General features: G+C 27.4%; 2 protein-coding genes and 1 pseudogene across 7 annotated transcripts; all 3 read left to right on the top strand.

Annotated features, from left to right (window-relative positions):
• Positions 1-3,978: 3,978 nt before the first annotated feature.
• LOC111302314 (3-deoxy-manno-octulosonate cytidylyltransferase, mitochondrial-like) lies at positions 3,979-7,805 on the top strand. 5 transcript variants are annotated; one of them, XM_022898244.2, is made up of 8 exons: positions 3,979-4,276; positions 5,070-5,115; positions 5,614-5,700; positions 5,788-5,912; positions 6,074-6,213; positions 6,318-6,369; positions 6,467-6,577; positions 7,456-7,805. In XM_022898244.2, the coding sequence occupies exons 1-8, from the start codon at positions 4,043-4,045 to the stop codon at positions 7,546-7,548; spliced, it is 888 nt and encodes a 295-aa protein (XP_022753979.2). In that variant the 5' UTR covers positions 3,979-4,042; the 3' UTR covers positions 7,549-7,805. The 5 variants fall into 5 exon arrangements, with proteins under 5 accessions (XP_022753979.2, XP_022753980.2, XP_089600574.1 ...); XM_022898245.2 differs by having other exon boundaries at positions 4,005-4,276; positions 5,626-5,700; XM_089744448.1 differs by having other exon boundaries at positions 4,005-4,276; positions 6,503-6,577.
• A 647-nt stretch (positions 7,806-8,452) lies between these two features.
• On the top strand, positions 8,453-9,834 carry LOC111302313 (uncharacterized). The gene is made up of 2 exons (XM_022898243.2): positions 8,453-8,782; positions 9,290-9,834. Exons 1-2 carry the CDS (start codon positions 8,563-8,565, stop codon positions 9,601-9,603), a joined length of 534 nt encoding a protein of 177 aa, XP_022753978.2. The 5' UTR covers positions 8,453-8,562; the 3' UTR covers positions 9,604-9,834.
• A 3,017-nt stretch (positions 9,835-12,851) lies between these two features.
• On the top strand, positions 12,852-15,092 carry LOC111301677 (E3 ubiquitin-protein ligase RMA3 pseudogene; annotated as a pseudogene). Its single transcript, XR_016328083.1, has 2 exons — positions 12,852-13,225; positions 14,110-15,092. The product of XR_016328083.1 is annotated as an E3 ubiquitin-protein ligase RMA3 pseudogene (transcript).
• Positions 15,093-20,816: the final 5,724 nt, after the last annotated feature.

Below are 20,816 nucleotides of genomic sequence, written 5' to 3'. Positions count from 1 at the left end.
CCAAGATTCAAGATCAATTTTACCTGAATCAAGTTGCTCAGACATATAAAGATGTTTCGAAAGCCTTTGACAAGTTTTGACCAAGTCATGAGCATGGGTTTCTGAATCAGGTGGAGCTTTTAATGATGGTGGAAATTATGCTCTCCTTAATACTACAACATTTATTCTTAATCCAGATTATTATGTCTCAGTATCCTTCGTTTTTTTTTTTTTTCTTATCCTTATTATTTTTATAGCTATTAACATTTCGTATGCTTAATTTGTTACACTTCTTCCGGTGCACTTTTATGGCACCGACTTACGGGAAGTACTGTTCTCGCTGTTACTCAAGATGCCACCCCAAATTTGCTTGTATATGCTCATTGTGCAAAGAAATAGGTAAGCTTAACATTGAATAAAAAAAAAAATCTTTGTTTCCAAGCGTGGAGGGTATAAACGAAGAAATAGTCAGAGAGGCTGTCAGAGATAGAAGTTCGAACATATTTCGATGCTCAAATCAATAATGCGTAGCAGGTAAGGGAAGGTAAAGAAGGTAAAAGAGAAGAAGGGAAAGTATAAAAGATGAAAGTGATCGTAAAAAAGTTAAAATGAAAGACTTATATTCTGATCTTACTTTTTATAAAATGAATTGGTGCTAACATGATCAGTTGATGATTGATTTGTGTTGATATGATTAGTTGATTTATCTAGATGTTGGTTGAATTTTGGATCAATTAAGCTAACCATCATCTTAACGATTAGAGGATACTAACTTTGCCAACTTGACGATCAAGGTGTTAATTGGACCAACATAAAATAACACCAAGATTTTTCTTTCCAATATGTTTTACATTTTTCTTACAAAAATACAATTGAATCATTTCTTTTTTTTTTTGTTGGGCAGCCTGGGATTCACTAATTTTGATCAGCTTGTCCAAAGATAGCTCCTTCAATGTCCCTTCCAAATGATGAAAATCTGCATAGAGTGAGACATAATATAGAATCCACAGGTGCTGTGAGACCCAATTCTGAATTCAGAGGTTAAGAGAATAAAGAAGAGTACCATTTGAGTGGTTTACATGCAGATATGCAGACTGATATTGTGTTACTGAACGAAGTTCCATTGACGCTGACTGATTTATTGGACATCCCCGCAATGCATCCAAAGCTTGTTGATGCTTCGACTTCGATCTCTGTTTCAGCTTATTCCATCGTCTATGTAACTGTTAGAGACTTCTCTGCCCCAGTGTCACAGACTAAACTTTCTCTCAACAAACAATAGATCGTACGGCACTTAAATGGACGCTCTCACACAAGTCAACTTTCAAAAGTTCGATATCTGAACAAATAATCATAAGTCAATGTTAGTATCAAGCATTCACAATAAGACATATTATATCGAAACTAATCTCAAGCACACACAAAAAGGTACATTCATATAAAAAGAAAAAACACGTCGAATCAATATTCAAGACATTCAATCGGGATGAATTTTATTATAATAAAAAATCATATATTGGGACTTCCCACCATCATCAGGGCCAGGGGCAGTCCTTGGTGGATGGCAAAGGCCTATATAGCAACCGGCGAGACAGTCTAATAGTACGTTGTCCACTCATCTTCTTAAGAGCCTTAGAGATTTTAGAGTTATGCTACTACTAACCATTATAATATTTGAAATAGAGACATTTTTCTTAGCACAAGAAATCTACCCGACTATGATCCTATATATGGGTGGTTTATGACAACTTAAACCCCGCTCATGAGCCTATACAAGGTTGACTCGTGACACCCACGTTGTGCCTAAATTGCATTATTTCTTCTTTTGCTTGTTAATATTTTTAGACCTTGTTTAAACATTCAAAATTTGGTTAATTTATTACTGTTTTTTTTAATTGTTATTTTCCTTAATTATACATATTAGGTGGAGTGTCCATGCATTACCACGGTTTAATTTTTTTTTTTTATCATTTCTATTCACTAATTTTTTTATTGCACAATTTATCAAATTAAACAAAAACAAAAGGTGAAAGATAAAAAATAAAAAATAAATGGGATGATATGTCAATATCTCAATCGGCTTTATAATTTTACAAAATTTATTTAATAAAAATTTTTTAAGATAAAAAGTTAGAAAAAAGTAAAAAGAATAAAAATGAAATAAAGAATTTTTTTTTTAAATGAACAGAAAAGAAGCTAATAGAAAATGTCCATATGAACGCTTTTACCGAGTTCATAAGGTTAATTTCTTAAAGTAAGTTTAAAATATATAAATATAAAATTAAATTAATAATAAAATATATACCTCAAAATAAATTTAGTCAAATTATCATAGACATGCTTTCTCTCTTATCTCATTTTTCATAAAAAAATTTGACTCATCTCAATTCGATCTTGATTTAAAAAAAATAAAAAATTTCAATTGGGATTTTTTACAAATTTATTTAAATAAAAATAAAAATAAAAAAATTGGGTAAAAAAAATAAAGTATCACATTGACACTTAGAATGAAAATGAAATAAAAGTTAAAATAAACAAATTTTATATGATAGATGGATAAAAATATTGATTATATCTTAATTATTTATAAATATACTATTTTTATCTTTAAAAATCTTTTTGAAAATCCCAAAAAAATCATGGTAGCAGGTTCCACTTTTAAAAATAAAATCTATAAAATAATTGGTATAAAAAGGAAAAAAGCAAAAAAAAAAAAAAAGAAAGGCTTAAATTTTAGTCATGTACTGTTCATCCGCACATAATCAAAATTTAAGTATTGGATATGCATTTATAAATTTTGGTTTTCATTAATTGATTTAGTTTCCTTTGACATTTTTCATTAAAAGAAAAAAGAAAACTTCTTCCATCATTATTGCTATATTTATTTACATTTGAGAAGCTTTCCTTTGAGGTGATAATATGCCTAATTAAAAAGTTATATAAACAAATCTAAGATTCATCTCAAACTTTTTTAGAAAATGAAAATTTTCTTAATAGATGTTTAAATAAGTGATTTGCTCAATTAATTAAGGTTCATTTTTATTGATAAAGAGATTTTGGATTAAAATCCTATCAGTGATCGCTTATTAAAGTTATTTCGAATGCATAATTTTTAATTATTTATCTTAAACTATCAGATACGACACATCGATTTGATTTGAAAGAATAAATAATCTATTTTTTCTTACCAAAAAAGAAAAAGATAATTATGATAATGTAAAATATAATATAATATAATGACATGATAAAAAATATAAAAGAAAGGATATAAATTAAAATTTTAATAAAAATTATATATGAGTTTAATGAAATAAAATGTATTTCATATTTTTTATATTATTATAAGTTATGATAAATAATTTTTATATAAAATTAATATAAAATCTATAAATTATTAATATTTTATATAATATAAATTTATGAATTATTAAAGACAAAAAAAGTTATAAATATTTAAATATAAATCTCCTATTGATTTAATAATTATTATATATATATATATTTTTTTTAACTTTTGACACCATGGCCATGTATTAGTTCTTGAAAATCCTTTCGGCAATATCCCCTTTGCTTAGCAACTTTCCATTGAGCATTTTGAGCTAATTTATAAAAGTCAATTGTAAAATCAGTCTATATTAAAAATTATTTTCTCGTTTCAAATTAAATGTTTAATTTAATTTTCTTTAAAATACTAAAAAAATCTTTAAATTATTATAAACTTCTATATTTTTTATTATAATCAAATAATTTTTTTTTATTTATATCCAAATAAAATTTTATTTCGAATAAAAGATTGATTAATTTAAATGCTTATTTATGTATAAATTAAAAATTAAAAATTAAAAATTTATTTGGATATAATTAAAAATTGATAGTTTATTTAAATGTAAATTAAAGATTAATGATTTAAATATTAATTTATAAAAATATAAGAATTTATTTAAATAAAGTGATAAAATTTATGTTTTTTTAAAATTCAAAATGAGGCTTTGAAATTGTAAGTTTCAATGTATACTTATTTTTTTTGTAAGCATACAAAATTTCTCTAAAATAATTTCTTTTAATGTCAATCTGCTCTTCCTCTTCTTCTTCGTCTTCTTCTTCAACAGCTAAAGCTTGGATAGTTCACAGCATTCTAGCTGGCACAGCAATTGCCATAGCCATTGGTGCACATGCTTATCTGGGTTGGGCCAGGAAGTTCCGGACCCGCGTCGTGGGCGTCATACCCGCCAGGTTTGCCTCTTCTCGGTTCGAAGGCAAGCCTTTGGTTCATATCCTTGGGAAACCCATGATCCAGGTACTCTTTTGTTTAAAGTCTGATTTTAGCTAAAATTTCAATTTTCTATGTGCCCTTTTTTGTTGCATTTGTTTTGGTTTGTGGTTTTCCGAGAAATTCGATATGGGATTTCGATTAATGTAAATTATGAGATTAAAGAGTTAATTTTTAATTCTAATGTTTTGAATATGTGGACAGAATACTAGACCAGAAGAAAAAGATCAAATTTTTTATGTGCAAGCATGTTATAGTTTAGTTATGCAATGAACCATTGTTATTAATATTACAATTTTGATTAGATTCCTAAGACAAAAAGGGGATAAAAAATTCTATATTTGAGAAAAAATAATAATAAAAGAGAGGCGTTTAAATTTCTTTGTGATCATATGTAGGATCATGAATGTGTTAGCTGGAAGATGGGCTATATGAAATAAGGAATAAGTTGAACCATCTTTGAACTTGGAAATTCCAGTTTGTCTAATCGCAATCGATCTTCTGATATTGGTTAAAACTGTGGGTTTTTTTCGTATGTAGGAAGGACTTTATAGGTTATATGTTAGTTTCCATTGATTAAAAAATCCTTTTGTAGATTGTAGTAGCTTATTTTTACGACAATACAAGCATGGCACCGATTTGCCTACATTTAATTTACATGAAGTTTTATTAGAAGCTTTTTTCCGAGATGATGGGGAAGAAAAGTTGGTTTTCCCAAGTTGATGTTTTCATTGCCAAATTTTAAGCATTTCCGTCCTTTGCGAAATTTGATGATATTACATGCTTGTATCTTACTGACATTTTTGTTGTTATTTAACAGAGAACTTGGGAAAGATCAAAATTGGCAACCACATTGGATCATATAGGTATGTTTGCACCTTGAATTCCATTTAATTTTATGGTGGTTCAAAAAACTTTTAGGGGGAAGGTCCAAGATACATAAAAGATACTAACTGGAGACAAAAATATGAGAGCTGGGGTAAATTCAAACAATGTGGTATGGCAGTAGCTAGACAATACAGAGGCTAGGCAACTGCATGACATAATCTAAAAACGTGCTTTTAGGTTTTAATGCAATGATTGATGACTGAAATTTTCATCATGGTTCTGTCTTGTTTATCACACATCCTATTGGTATAAATTGCTTTTTTTGCCTGTAGAAGGCATAAAAATTTGCTTGGTATTGCAATTGAATCATGCAATATCCTTGTTATTGGTGACTTATACTTAAAGATTAATGTTATGAACAAAATATGAGAGCATCAAAAATAGGGATTTACAGGTGATTGCTTCTCACCTTTGAATGGCCTTTGTCTCACGTTGCATTATATAATATCTGACTTAATTATTTCTTTTTGGTGTAGTTGTGGCAACAGATGATGAAAAGATTGCAGAATGCTGTCGAGGATTTGGTGCTGCTGTGATAATGACATCAGAGTCTTGTCGAAATGGTAGGAGCCATGGTTATCATCATGTTTCTAATTTTCATGCTATACTTGATCCATTGACATATAGATCCACTCTTTGGTAACTTATAGGCACCGAAAGATGTAATGAAGCACTTGGAAAGCTAGAGAAGAAGTATGACATTGTTGTGAATATTCAGGGGGATGAACCTCTTATTGAACCTGAGATAATAGATGGAGTTGTTAAAGCTCTGCAGGTTCATTATTCTAAGTTTCGTCAGTAGATTAATATTGGTTCTATTGCTGTAAAGTTAATGTTTATATCTGTAGTTTTTTGTTTTATTTCTGTGATATATCTTGTTCCTCGTATAAGTGCTTATTGTTTTAAATTGTTTCAAATGGTCTATTGGTGTTGCAGGCAGCACCAGATGCAGTGTTTAGCACCGCTGTCACCTTTTTGAAACCTGAAGATGCTTTTGATCCAAATAGAGTGAAATGTGTGGTAGATAATCGCGGTTATGCTGTTTATTTCTCTAGAGGACTCGTACCATTTAACAAGTAAGATTATACATCTATATTTGTGTGTATGTGTATTTTTAAGTGTTACATATTTTATTTTAATAGCATTTGCACTAATGTATTTGTTGACTGACTTGATATAGATCAGCGAAAGTCAATCCACAGTTTCCTTACTTGCTTCATCTCGGAATTCAGGTCTCAGGATGGAATTTTGCTATAGTTTAAAATTAAAAATAAATATGTTTTTCCTTTGTTTGTTTAGTTGATGTTACCGAATTTTATGTTCAAACAGAGCTATGATTCAGAGTTTCTAAAAATATATCCACAGCTTCAGCCTACTCCACTGCAACTAGAAGAGGATCTGGAACAGCTTAAAGTCCTTGAGAACGGCTATAAGATGAAGGTATGACAAAATCCTTTACCATTATTTAATCCTTCGGTAAGATAAAAATATAGTATAAACCTATATGCCACTTCCCATGAATGCGACCATTCTGATGTTTATCACATTTAGACCATTGTTTTTTTGGTACAAAGGAAGTCGTAACCTGGGCATAGGAAAGGGATTGTAGGCACCAGGATGGTTTGGATGTCACCTCTTAAAGGTGGCTGCATGAACCAATTATACTAAGTCTTGGGTTCAAACCATTGTTTTCATTATATCACACTTGATATAACAATATGTCGTGCTGTTAAAACTTTGAAGTTCACTTGTCTTATATCCTGTAGGTTTAAATAACTTACCAAATATAACCTGGTGTCATACTCAAGCATTCACATGGCCCACAGCTATAGGCTAAGATTACGTTTGGCACATAGAATTAGTTGAAAGATATGATACTAATCATCCTATCACATGTTTGTTATGTACTTAAACAAAAGGATTGAATTATTGAAAAGATTAGATATCCTATGCCAATAGTATAACTCTATCATTTGGAAAAGTAGGGGATTATTTTTAATTCATGGAATTAAACTTACATGTTTTATTATACTTTTAAAAATTATATCAATAATTTAAATTGTATAAACTTTGAAGAAGGATAATTTTGATCAATAAATTAATTATCCTATCTTAATCTTTGCACATATCAAACATAAGATAGTATGACATTATTTAATTTTATTTTATTTATAATATTATCTTATCATAATCTTGTATACCAAACATGACCTAAATCTTTCTTTATGTAACTGATATTCGCGATGGAGCCATCCTCACACGGCTGAAGAATGGAGGGTATTTCGTATTAAAAGACAAATACACCTGTTTTGCTGCAGGTCATAAAGGTTGAGCATGAGACTCATGGAGTTGACACACCTGAAGATGTGGGGAAGATAGAATCTCTAATGCGTGAGAGAAACTTGTCTTAGTTCAAAACAGAATCCAAATCAGACATTTGTAATTGAATCTCTTTTGGAATAGGTTACACGTTTTTTCACTTGCATTTTTTTAGGAAGGAAAATGAAGGAATTGAAAAAATTTTGTTCTAATTTAACCATTTGTTTTTTTTTTTTTTTGTATAAATGAAGGATCAATGGAAAAATAGGAAAAGGAATTACAGAAATTGAAATTTAAACTTTGTATTCGATAAATGTTATTTTTTAAATATGATTGAATAATTTAATTATATTGTTTACCTAAGAATGAACTTCAAATCAAAGTGTGCATGCGGGTATGATTTTTTATTAAATTATGATTTCTAATATTTTTTAGATAAAAGTATCATTTTTTAAAAATGTAAATAGTAAACCTTTTACAATTTATTAAATTAGTTATTTTATCTTTAATTAATGATTTTCTTATTAAAAATTAGAATATTAGCTAATTTTTATTTATTTTCTTATTAACATTAAATTTTTTATTAAAGTAGACTTTCTTTAATTGGTATTTTTCTTATTAAATTAAAAATTGACTAATTTTTCTATTTATTTTCTTATATTTATGTATATGAAACAATTCTTTTTTTTTTTAATTTTTACTTTTATAATCTCAAATTTTAATTGGTTACAATATATTGTTTGCTATAAAAGAAACATTGAAGCTTAGGATTTCTCATCTTTACTTTCTTTGGTAAAATATTTTTCGACTGAAAGTATCTAATAAAATATTTCAATATTTCAATTAAGATTCAATTTATTTTATTTTTTTTGTTTTTTATTGTTTTTCGTAAAAAAATAAAAAACAACGATCCGACTTCAGTTTACTCGTTACTCGTTACTAATTTGTTTTATCTGATTTAGTAAATCCTTGTAAATGCCACGATGGCACTGTACTATTCTAGAAGCGTCCACACCAGAAAATTTCTGCCTGAGCAAAAATTTATTTCCAAACCCTCACTCTCTTCGAAATTTCCAATTTTTGTCTGCGATTAATTTCATCTCCCGATGGCTGCCGCTACGGTTACTTTCACTCCAATTACGGCTGCTGTTTTTGCCTCTTCTTCTAAGCGGAGAATATCCGTTAGATTACCGGAATTTCGAGGTCTCAAGATTAAACCGAGGCCGGCATCGGTCACTCTGTCGTCCAAATCGTTGAGTCCGGATCCGCATCGGCTCAGTCGAGATGGACGTTTTGTTTGTGAGGCCCACGAGACTGCTCTTGATGGTCTGTTTCGTCGTTTCAATTCAATTCGGTTAAATTAATTTGACGTTTCTGTTATAATTGTTTTTGTTATGTTTTTGGTTTGTTTGGTGGCTTGGAAAGTGAGGGAAAATGGAAGAAAATAGAAAGAATTATTTGGAGTAAAGGTAAAAGAAATTAGATTCATGTAAAAGTCAAACCTTTCTTACCTGAAGTTATCATAAACGAGCTGATTCTACCTATGTTTAAACTCAGGTTGTAATCGTCGAGGTGCCCTTTTACTCATGTTTTAGTTGAGTATTAGAGGAATTGATTGGCTCTCATTTTGGTTAACATTGTTGATCCATGGTTTATCTTTTAAAACATAAATGAAGGAATTTGAAACTCTTTTTTAGTTTTGCTTGTTCACAAATGAAACAGGATCAAGGAACAATGGAGAATTCATGTTATTGTTTATGTGACCTTGCCATTGTATTTAGAATTGACATTTGGTGAAGTATATGTCATTGTGCTTGTTCTTGAAATTTGCAGTGCTTAATGCCAAGGATGATACATGGCAGTCACTTGTTCTTGATTGTGAATTGCCTGTTTTGGTCGAATTTTGGGCTCCATGGTGTGGGCCTTGTCGTTTGATCCTCCCTATAATTGACGAACTGGCAAAGCAATATGCTGGGAAACTCAAATGTTACAAAGTTAACACTGATGAGAGCCCTACCGTTACAAATCGATATGGAATTCGAAGCATTCCGACTGTTATGATCTTCAAGAATGGGGAGAAGAAAGATGCAGTCATTGGTGCTGTTCCCAAGTCCACCTTGACAACCTGCATTGAGAAATTCTTATAGGGTGGTAAGAAAATGTCGTCACTTTTCCTGGAAGTTAAGCACGTTCCATCGATATCTTCTTTTGTCATCTTCCAATGGTTCATGTTAAGATACCTTATGTCTGAAATAAACTCGTCTGCCCCCTGTACAGTTATGAGAAGAAGCTGTATTTTCTTTCTCTTTTAGTTAGCGTTAATTAGTTATATGTTTCTTGTTTCAATAATTTTTTTTAGTAGCCTGTTTTCATCTTTATTTATTGCTGTGGAATCTCCAGTTTATCTTTAAGGTTAGTGAGTAGGAACGGGCCTGTTGACATCATCCTTTTTTATTGTACAAAAGAGGCCGCAGTTTGGAGATAAGAGAAAATGTTGCAGGTATTCGGATTTGAATCCCAAATCTCGTGGCAGCCACCTTGTAAAGGTGGCTGCATGAATCAATTGAGCTAAGTTCTAGGTGCTGCTGGTATCATACTTTAACATGAACAAGTTTTAAGCATCAATTTGGGAAGTATCTGTTAATAAGTTGACCCATTGATTTGCTCGTTTTACTTGTCCACTGGTGTAGGGAGCAACAGCCACTGTGAAGTTCTGGTTGAGACTTCATGCTAATACTTTAAGTTTCAAGTAGTGGATGAAATGCTGCTGCTTCTCTTACCACGTAATAGAAAGGTTTTCTTGGAGACAAATATTATCCAATAATTTTGATTTTAGAGAGAATGATAAGGAGTTTGGAACTATCACTAATTAACATATAACGGTCAATAAGATACTGCTCAAATGGTCATCTGTGCGCAGATTCACACATTATCATGATTGAACATGTGGAGTGAAGAACAGAGGTGGCAACATATATTAGGTTCTAGAATTTCTTGGACCAGAATTAATACTTTCCTAAACCTTGCATGCATCTTCCGGGTTCATGTGCAGAACATGCAGCATATAGCATGACGTATATAGGTATATGTTTAATTTGGAAAGCACGTGCAAAACATGAAAATTGTCATATTATAAGTCATAGACACGTTAAACTCAATATATATATATATATATATATATATATATTTTTTATTTTTTTTTATTTTTATCAAATATATATATTTTATAAAATTTTAAATCGTATTATTTTCTTATTGTATCGTTATATTTAATTTAAAATTATTAAGTTTACATTTGAATATATTATAATGTTCGGAATACATCAAAATAAAAAAATTAATAAATCGATTAATTCAATCAAATTAACGGTTTTTTGATTATAACTTTTTTTTTTATCTTTCTTTGATAAATGAAACAAAAGATGTTGATATTTTTTTAAAATTTTATATAGACATTTTTGAGATAAATAATCTTTTTTGTGTAATTCAATAAGTCGTAATATTTTATTGATGAAATTGACTATTTGAAATTCAAAAGACCTTTTGATTTTTTTTTAAAATAACTTAGATGAATGAATTTTATACCATAAAACAAAATTTTCTCTCACTTTTTTTAATGTAAATTTTACTAATCAATAATAATAATAATATCAGCAATTTTGGTATGCATAATGATTTTAAATTTGTTATAAATTTTATAATTTATTCAGATAAAATTAAGTTTTTAAATTACTAAGTTTACTTTTGGATACACTATAATGTTCTCATTTTCTCACGTGTCATCTTGGTATTAATCTGCTTGATACGCGCTGGAATTAGTTTTTCCCAACAGGGTGACAGGGCGACACGGCATTGAATAAGATAATCTTCCCACGTTCTTATCTTTAGAATTAAAGACCAACGAACATCAAATTACAAATTTCAAATTGTCTAGAAATCAAAGATTCATCAAATTCAATGATAAAAAAAAAAATCCATGCTTTTGAAAATTTTCTAGAAATTCAACATTAAAGGAAACTTTTTTTCTCGTTGAACGTATCAAAAACGAAAATTGAAATAATTGAAAACGAAATTGTGGAATTCCTGATTGCACTCTCACTGTTACTTCATAGAATAAAAATAACTGTAGCCAATTCTTTCGAATTTTTTATTGTTTGAAGTTGATAGCTACTTTATTATTACAACAAAAGATATAAGAAAAATAAATTAAAAACAAAAGGTTGTTGTTATTTAATATTTTCCACATTTAAGAGATAACAATTGCTTTTGAAAAGTCATTATTAAAAAAAAAAAATTTCTCTTGAAAAGTCATGTTCTAATTAATGGTTGATCCCTAAACTATTAGGCTAGATGGAAGGCCTTAAATTCTTAATCCTTCCATTTCAATTTCAACCATGTGGATGTTTGAATCAAGATGAAACCAAGACTGTTAAGTTGGTCTAAAATTTTTATATTTAAGGTATTAATTAATATTCCAACAAACCAAATTTTGATTGAATAATTTTAATATAAAATTATATTAAATACATACATAATATGATTTTAGTACATAAAATATTTTAATATGTATAAATATTATTAAAAAATAAACTGTTAATAAATATGTTTCATATTGATAAAAATATTAAAATTTTAATGTTAATAATTGATATTCAATCTCTAATAATTTTAACTATAAAAAATAAATATACTTTAAAATTTGAGACTTCCGCTAATAGGGAAATGGATTTCAAGAATTCATATAAACTATAGCTTCATAAAAATTATAAAAACTATTATTATTTATTAAAATAATAAAATTTAAATTAAAAAAAACTTAACCTTGCCAAAATAAAAAAAATCCAATTACTAGTGTGGCTTGAAAAGCATATAAAAGAGGAGAAAAAAAAAAGAAAAAAAAATTATGGAAAGAATTAAAGTTTATTTTAATTGATTTATAATTAAAAATGATATTTAATAAATTTAAATTCAAAATTTAATATATGTTATTTTTTATTTTTATTTTTATTTTTATATTATGATTTTTTTTAAATTGTTAAATGATCATAATTAACTATAAGTATCAAACCGTCCATTTTAATTTTGTCAAATCTTGCAATATTATTCCATTTATTGCCACGTGTAATCAGATGGCTGTCTATTTCATGTCTTTTCTTGTAACTCATTCATTATTGCCACGTGTAATTCACCTGGCTGTCTTCCATGTTTTTCTTGGAACTCAAGATTGCTTAGAGCGAAGATTAATTTAAAGGAGTTTTAATTCTTTGGATATGACCGTCTAGTCAGCAAATTCATAAAATTTAATCCAAAGGAAAAAAATACATTATTTTTTTTTTAATGTTAACCTTATTTCAAAAAATACGCTTTTTATTTATGAGGTTGTCACATCCTTCTAGATGATCACTCTTTTTCACGGTGTAATGCTTTTATAATTTTTTTCTTTATTCTAATTAAATAGTCAAGTAAAAAATGTAGAAAATTTTTTTTCAATATTATCTCATTTTACCTTTTTTTTTTTTTTTTAAAATAAAAAGGTTCTTTAACTAAAAGAATCTAAAAAAAAGAGAAAATTCCAACAAAATCAAAGATGTGCCTAATTTTTCTCTATAAATATGATGTTCTCTTGCTTTTCCTTTCTTCCCAAATGAATTTGACTCTATTCAAAAGGCTAAACATACCAAAAAAATCCCACATTTTTTCTCTTGAAAATTCTGGGTTTTGATCATAACCCATATTTAATTTTGGTCTGTTTCAGATTCTTCTTTACCGGTAAGCTCTATCTCCATCTCTTTCAAGTTCTCTTGATTTCTTTCTTTTTGGCTTTTTGGGTTTCCTGTTTGATCCTGTTTTGGCTGAAAATTTTCATCTTTCGCTTGATTTTTCATCTGGTATGTTAAATTGTTAGATATCTATAAAGGATATATATATATATATATTTAATTTGGGTTCTTGATTCTTGAATTTATTGCATATTTTAAAGATAATTGTCTTCTTGAAAGAGGAAGAAGAAGGGGAAAAAAAAAAGAGAATTGATTTTAAAGAAGGATGTGATTTGGTTAAATATAGCGTAAAATTGTATTCTTCATGTATAGAATTCTGCCTATCTTTAAATTAAATGTCATCTTCTGTAATTTTGTGTACTATTTCTTCTAATTTGATGGCATTTCCTGCTTCAATCTTTTTTCTATTATTTCATCTTCTGGCTTTTCAATGATTAAATTGTGTTTGATTCCGTTGAAAATCAAAGAATTCTGGGCACCATCTTCTGTATTTATCTTGGGTTGCAATGGTGGAGAGCTCCATTTGTGATTGGTGGGTTGAGGAACCTTTACCTTCCTCTCAGCATTTTATCAATTTGAAGCCAGTCTGGCTAGATAATATCTTTTTATTCTGTTGTCATATGATCATTTTCTTTAGAACTCTGCTTTTTTAGGAGCACATTGTCAAACTTTGCTTGTGGACATTTTGCTGTAAATGCTTCTGCATGTGCAAGTTATTTTTTGCTATACGGTGAACATTTTTCTTTTTTAATTCATGTATGGAAATGATATGATACCCTCTTTCTCTTGTCTTTCTGTATTTCAAATGATTGTGTGTCTTTGTGATTGGTTTACCTTTGTATACTTTCATCTGAACTGTTTAAATTTTAACAGAATAGCTATGGAACCAAACTTCTTTGAGCAAGAACACTTTGAGTCTGATGGAGATATTTCACTCAAGCAGAAATGGAATCCGATAACTGCACCAACAAGAGATCTTGAAAAGGATTCAGGCGGCTTTGATTGCAACATTTGCTTCGAGTCAGCACAAGATCCGGTAGTCACCCTTTGTGGTCACTTGTACTGCTGGCCATGCATTTATAAGTGGCTTCATGTCCGAACTTCTTCCCTTGATGCAAACCAGCAGCATCAGAACTGCCCTGTGTGCAAGGCAAACATATCTTCCAGCTCATTGGTTCCCCTCTATGGTCGTGGTAAATCTTCAGACTCTGAATCGAAGAATCCCCACTCAGATCTGGTCATTCCCAAAAGACCACCTCCTTCTGGATCAAACACTATGATCACTTCTTCTCATCCAAGTCAGCGACTTCATGAAAATTTTTTCCATTCTCAGTTTCATCACCAGCAATACTTCCCTCACCCTTATGGAGGTTATGCAACCTTGGCATCATCTAACCTCGGTGGCATAGCGATGACAAATTTCTTCAATCCGATGATTGGGATGTTAGGGGAAATGGTCTATGCCAGGATATTTGGGGGCTCAAACACAAGTTTGTTCGCTTATCCTTACCAAGCTTCTTACCCCTTTTTCGGGAATAACAATCTTAGGATGAGAAGGCAGGAAATGCAGGTTAACAAATCTCTTAGTAGAGTATCCATCTTTCTTTTCTGTTGCATTATTCTTTGTCTTCTCTTGTTTTGAAAGTATTTACTTTGAGCTTGTATAGTTGTAAAAAGATAGGTCAATGAACAAGCCAAACACAGAGTTATTGTCGGAAAATTTCTGAGGAACTCATTTCTGAGGTTTCTCTGCCATATATTTATATGTATATAGAGTACTTATCATTTGTAGGCCTTATATTTTGAACTTTGATTACTTAATAGGTATGTTATAAAATTTCAATTTTGTTATGGTATGTAATAAGAGTAAAGTGTGCAATTAATTTTATATAAATATATAACTGTCAAAATTTTTGGTAAAAATGGAAAATTTTCAACATGGATGATGTGGATATCGAATTTTGTCAGGAACATTTTAACATATTTGAACAAAGTCTTTTTGAAGCCCATAAAAAAAAGTCTCTCAAAAAGCTTATAAAATGTATCAATATTTAGATTTAATAAACAAAAAAAAAATGAGACATGTATGGTCAATGTCAAATTCTTCCGTATGAGATTTATATGGATGATATTTTTTCACATGGTGCATTGAAAATAAAGAATAAATAAAACAAGTAAATCCCAAAGTCAATTTTGATCAAAATTGTACAAAATTTGATCAAAATGAATAAAATTGGGTCAATCTTCAAAATTCACAATCTAATTGAAATCAATGTGGTTTAAAATTAAATTTGATGATTTTTAAAACACTAAAAATTTTTATTATACTGAGAGAAATATGAAATTACCAAAATATCTCATATAAGGGTATATTTGTAATTTGATCTTTTTGAGCTTAGATTTTTATGAAACTTTTCAAATCTTAATTTTATAATATTTTATGTTTTTTTAGTATATTTGAAATCATAGTAATACATTGGTAAGTGTGAAATTACCAGAATACTCTTATAAGGGTATTTTCGTAATTTGATCTTTTCGACCTCAGATTTTTATGAAACTTTTCAGATTTCAATTTTATAATATTTCATGATTTTTTGTGTTTTAAAATCCAAAAAATGAGCATGAGAACATTGATTTATAAGAAAATGGCCTAAATACAAAAAATTTTACATTATAGGTAAAAAGATCTTTTCATGAGTTTGAAGGGTATAAAAATTTAACATTTGCAATGAATAATGTGAATCATTGGATCTTTTATTGATTTTGATCCAGTGACCAAAGGTGGTTCCTTAAAAAGAAAAAAAGATAAACTTTGACCCTTGGATGAGATTTTATCAAAGGATCTATAATCAATAAAATGAAAATTTTTTAGGGGTTGACTCTTAAGGAAAAGGGGTCTATCGATTGGAAAGAAAGAAAGGGCTGGAGAAAGGAGGAGCCAAACACATAAAAAAAAGAGGAAAGAAACTACTGGAAAAAAATAGCAAGCTAGCCGAATAGAGGAAACGTGAAGGAGAAAGGAAAAAGAAAAAAAAAAGGAGGGGAATCTACCGAAAATAAGTAGAAAGCTACCAAAGGAAGAAAGAGAGGAAGCTGCCAACAAAAGAACAAAAAGAAAAGAGGAAATGAAGCATTTTTTTGGAGGAAAAAAAAAGCAAAGGTAGCCTTCTTTGTTTTTTTATGTGAATCTTGTCATTTCCATGAACAAAGCTCCCTTTTCTTTTATGTTTGCTACATTCACCCTTATTGTATACTAGTTTGTTTGATGCAAGTTTGTTAGTGTAGTTAGATTGGTGTCCATTTTTACTGCCGTGACCATTTTTCTGGTTGATGCTTTATATGTGGATATAATTGTTAATCTGGTTCCAAGCTTGTTTTCATGTATTGATGCTATAAGTATTATGGTTAGTTGGTGTTTTAAATGGTTTCTTAGAAGAGAACTAGTTAGAAGAAAGGCAATGAAGATTACGGCCTTAGAAAACTCCATCAATAACTGAAAGAAAAAAGAAGCAAAAACTTCAAAATATAGATACTAGGATTTGTAGTTATATGACTTGTCAAAGTCCCCTTTTATCACATTTCATGATCATTAAACAAATAGAATATTGCATGGGAAGGTGACATTACTTTATGATTAGATGGTGAAGAGCCGTAAGTTTTCATTTTACTTGAATAATAAACAAAAGTTTCAACACATGACCGAAAGTTGCTTGTTCTCCATAATGCCTCTTTCCATACATGACTCATCATTCAAAGCTATTCACATTCCTTTTGCAATTCAAATTTCCTTTTTTTAGACTTCTTGTGAGTGGATCTATATGTTTGTCTTGATTTCTTATGCAATTTAAAATTTTATATTTCAATTTACTTTTAGAGTAATTTGTTTTTCATGTATGTTATATTTACACAAAATTTATTAATAATGAATTGAATGGAATTTTTTTATGATGATATTTTAGAGAAATATGAGTAGCAATTCTCTAAAATGTATATGTGAGGATATTTTTCTAAAAATACTATCAAAGTAATGGAGTATTTAGGAAAATATTCAATACAAAAAAGTTTCATTTGTCTATTTTTCTAAAAATTTGATAGATGTTAATAATAATGTAATGACTAATGAAATTGGTATAATTAAAGTTTAAAAATTAGATTAAAAAATATAATTAATTAAGAAAGGAAAAAGTGAATGAAATTTCGAACAATGGGATTTTAAGGAAGTCCAAGTAGAAATTTTTAAGAAATCCTTAGGTGAGAAAATCTTTCTAAAATATTATCAAAGTATCGGAGTATATGGGAAAATTTTCAACAAAATTTTTATTTACCTTATTTCTTTCAAAAGTTCTGGTGATAATTGAAAAATAAGTAAAGAAGATTAAAACATAATCAATATATGTTTTTTGTATGCACATTCTATTCAATTGTTGGTAGTACATAGTTTTAAATGCAAATGAAATTTTCGATGATGGGACCTTAGAAAGTTTGAGTAGTGATTCTCGAGAATTTTTTAGGTAAAAAAAGTCTTTTAAAAATTATCAAAATATTAGAATATTTAGAAGTTTCTTTTCAATACAAAAAATTTTTATTTTATCATAATACTTAATTTGAGTAGTTTTTTTTTTTTTATATATAAAAATATACATTTTTGGAAATAATTTTGTTTATAGATAATAATATTAATAATAAAATTAAGTAATGAGAATTTCTAATAGTGAGACTCTGAAAAGTCCAAGTAATGATCCTAAAAAATTCTTTAGGTGAGAAAAGTCTTATAAAAATTGTTAAGCTACTAGAATATTTAAAAAAAAATTTCAATATGAAAATTTTTATTTTTTAATTGTTTTCTTTAATTTGAACAAAATTTTTGTAATAAATAAGAATGTGTTTTTTTAGAAATAAATGTAATTGTAGAAAATTATATTATTATATGACTTTTAATAATTGAAAAAAAAAAAAAATTTTTGAAGATGAGATCCGAAAAAAATCTAAGTAGTAATTATTTAAGAATTTTTAGGTAAAAAAATATATCTAAAATATCGTCACTATATTGGAGCATTTAGATTAATTTTTTATAAAGATTGTTCACTTTTTTATAAATGGCATAGAAATAAGTTTTTAAAAAATACTATTTGTTTTAAAAAAAATTATAGATATCATATTTTATTTTTTTAACATAAATACTGAAAATAAATATAAACCACCGAAGATAGGATTTTTGAGAATTTCGAATAGAGATTATTAAAGATTCTTTAGGTGAGAAAGTTTCTTTTAATATTACCAGAGTATTAGAATATTTTTAAAAATTTTTCAATATAAGGTTCTTATTTTTTATGAATACATAAAAATATGTTTTTTTAAAGAAAATTAAAAAAATTAAATTTTAAATATCAAAATTAAGATAATTTTAGTCATAATTAAAGGATAACACATAATTAATTGATATAATTTTAAACAGGTATCGTGGGAGTGCTAATCCTTACCCACGCATAACCAACTCTCGAACTCAAACTATTTTTGCAAACCCAAAAATTATTTTTTTTTAATAAGTTTCAATTAATTTTAAAATTTTATTAAAAATGTAAGTTTTAATAGGTGGCCAATCATATTTAGCCAAAAAAAATTGACGGTGACTCCATTAATTTGTTTTCAAATTTGTTTAGTTGTCCTCAAAACTGTTATGACAGATGATTTATATTATTGACATGTGAACGATCTTGAAAATTCACCATATACCTTATATTTTATTTTGTTTGAATAATTTTTAAAAAATTAAATCAATAACATTTATTTTGTATTATTATTTACTTTAAGTCTTTCTCAATTAAATTCATATTAAAGCTAATAAAACTTTAATAGCTATCATCATAGGAAAATTTTTTATTTTTTTCAATTATAATATTTAACTTTTAAATTATATTTGTGTAAAAAAAATCACTTTTTAATTTTGAAATTTATAACCTATTTATTTACTCCACCTTTTAAACCATGTATACTTTTAAACCACATATACATGTTTAATATGTGTACATATATATATATGTATATATATTAATTTTAAAATGATTAATAGATGATCAAATCAATTAAAATCAATTTTGGAATATATCAAATAAAATGAATTTATTACCAGTATTACACTAATTTCAAAATTCTTATTTTTTTTATTTCTCCCAAACAAGTTAAATACATAATACGTTTGATTATTCTAATTATCAAATATAAATTACTTTTAATTTAAAATCTTATTACTGAATTTGATTTGATCCTTAAATTCATTTTAGTCAATTAGATATTTAAAAATTACAAATCGACCCATAATTATTTTCAAGACCATTTTATAAATAAAGGTGTTTTGGGATACTTAAGAAATAAATTGTATCCCTACAATATTTTTTTCCCATTATTGTGATATTCTTTTGCCATGTAGTAAACCTAGCTTAGTTCTCTTTCTTTTTGTTTGTGATGCTATATATAGATGGATTAAATGCTTAAATTATTTTATGTTTGGTTTTGTATTATTTTTGGTACCGTTTTATTTTTTCTTTTGTGTTAAGATTTTTTAGATTAATTCTTTATCATAGTTGAATAATGATTTTTTTAAAATCATTTTGCAAAAAATTTTAAAATTAAGCAAAATTTTTTTGAAAATTTAATGTTTTGGTTTTCTTTTTAAGTTTTGACTAGTACTATTACTATTGGTTCTATTATAGTTTAAACTATACATATATTGTTTATATCTTTATACATTTTTTTTTAGTTTTTGTTATGATACCGATTTATATTTCAAATTCTTATTATATTTTATCATGGAATAAAAGAGCAAGTTTGGTGATAAATTATAAAAAAGTGATCAATTATCACCTATCCTATAATATGTATCAAATATGCATTTTATTTTTTATTATTTTTATGAAGTGAATTGCTTTATTTCTTTTCTTAGTGATATGATTTTTTTTTTTGTCATTCTGATATTATATTTGTTGTTTTGATATTATCACTTTCATGATTTAACTTGAAATGGAGTTAATTACTATCAAAGCAAATGAAAATTGATAGAAACAGTTCTTTACTTTCAATTTTTTGATACATATAACAAGTATTATAAGATTTATGGTAAATAATAGTTATTTTCATCAAATAATTCAAAAATATAATTTTTTATTCATCATTTTAGTATGCTATTTTTTTTACAAAACTTTTAAGGTTGTGAATTTTTTTAAACATTTAGAATAAGTTGAATTTCTTATAATTTAATATATATATATATATATATATATAGTATCATTTGGATTTAAAAAGAATTAAATCCAAATATGAACTTTTATTATCTTTAATATATTGAAATATGCAATTGGCAAAAAATAGTTAAGTGTGCATAATAAATTATTAGTCTTATATATATTGAAATTGACGGGTTTAATTTTTTATGAGAATACTAACATATTTTTATCATTAAAAAATAATTTTTGTCAAAATTATAAATATAATGTTTCTTAAAATAAAACAAGCTGATGCTTTCTTAATAAATAACAATCTAATTTTTAAATAATAGTATATACATGATAAAAAATAATATTATT

This window comes from Durio zibethinus, chromosome 15 (genome assembly GCF_047325235.1).
Source record: "Durio zibethinus cultivar Kanyao isolate XHJ-2024 chromosome 15, ASM4732523v1, whole genome shotgun sequence".
Taxonomy (NCBI): domain Eukaryota; kingdom Viridiplantae; phylum Streptophyta; class Magnoliopsida; order Malvales; family Malvaceae; genus Durio; species Durio zibethinus.
This window is presented reverse-complemented; position numbering and strand designations above follow the sequence as displayed.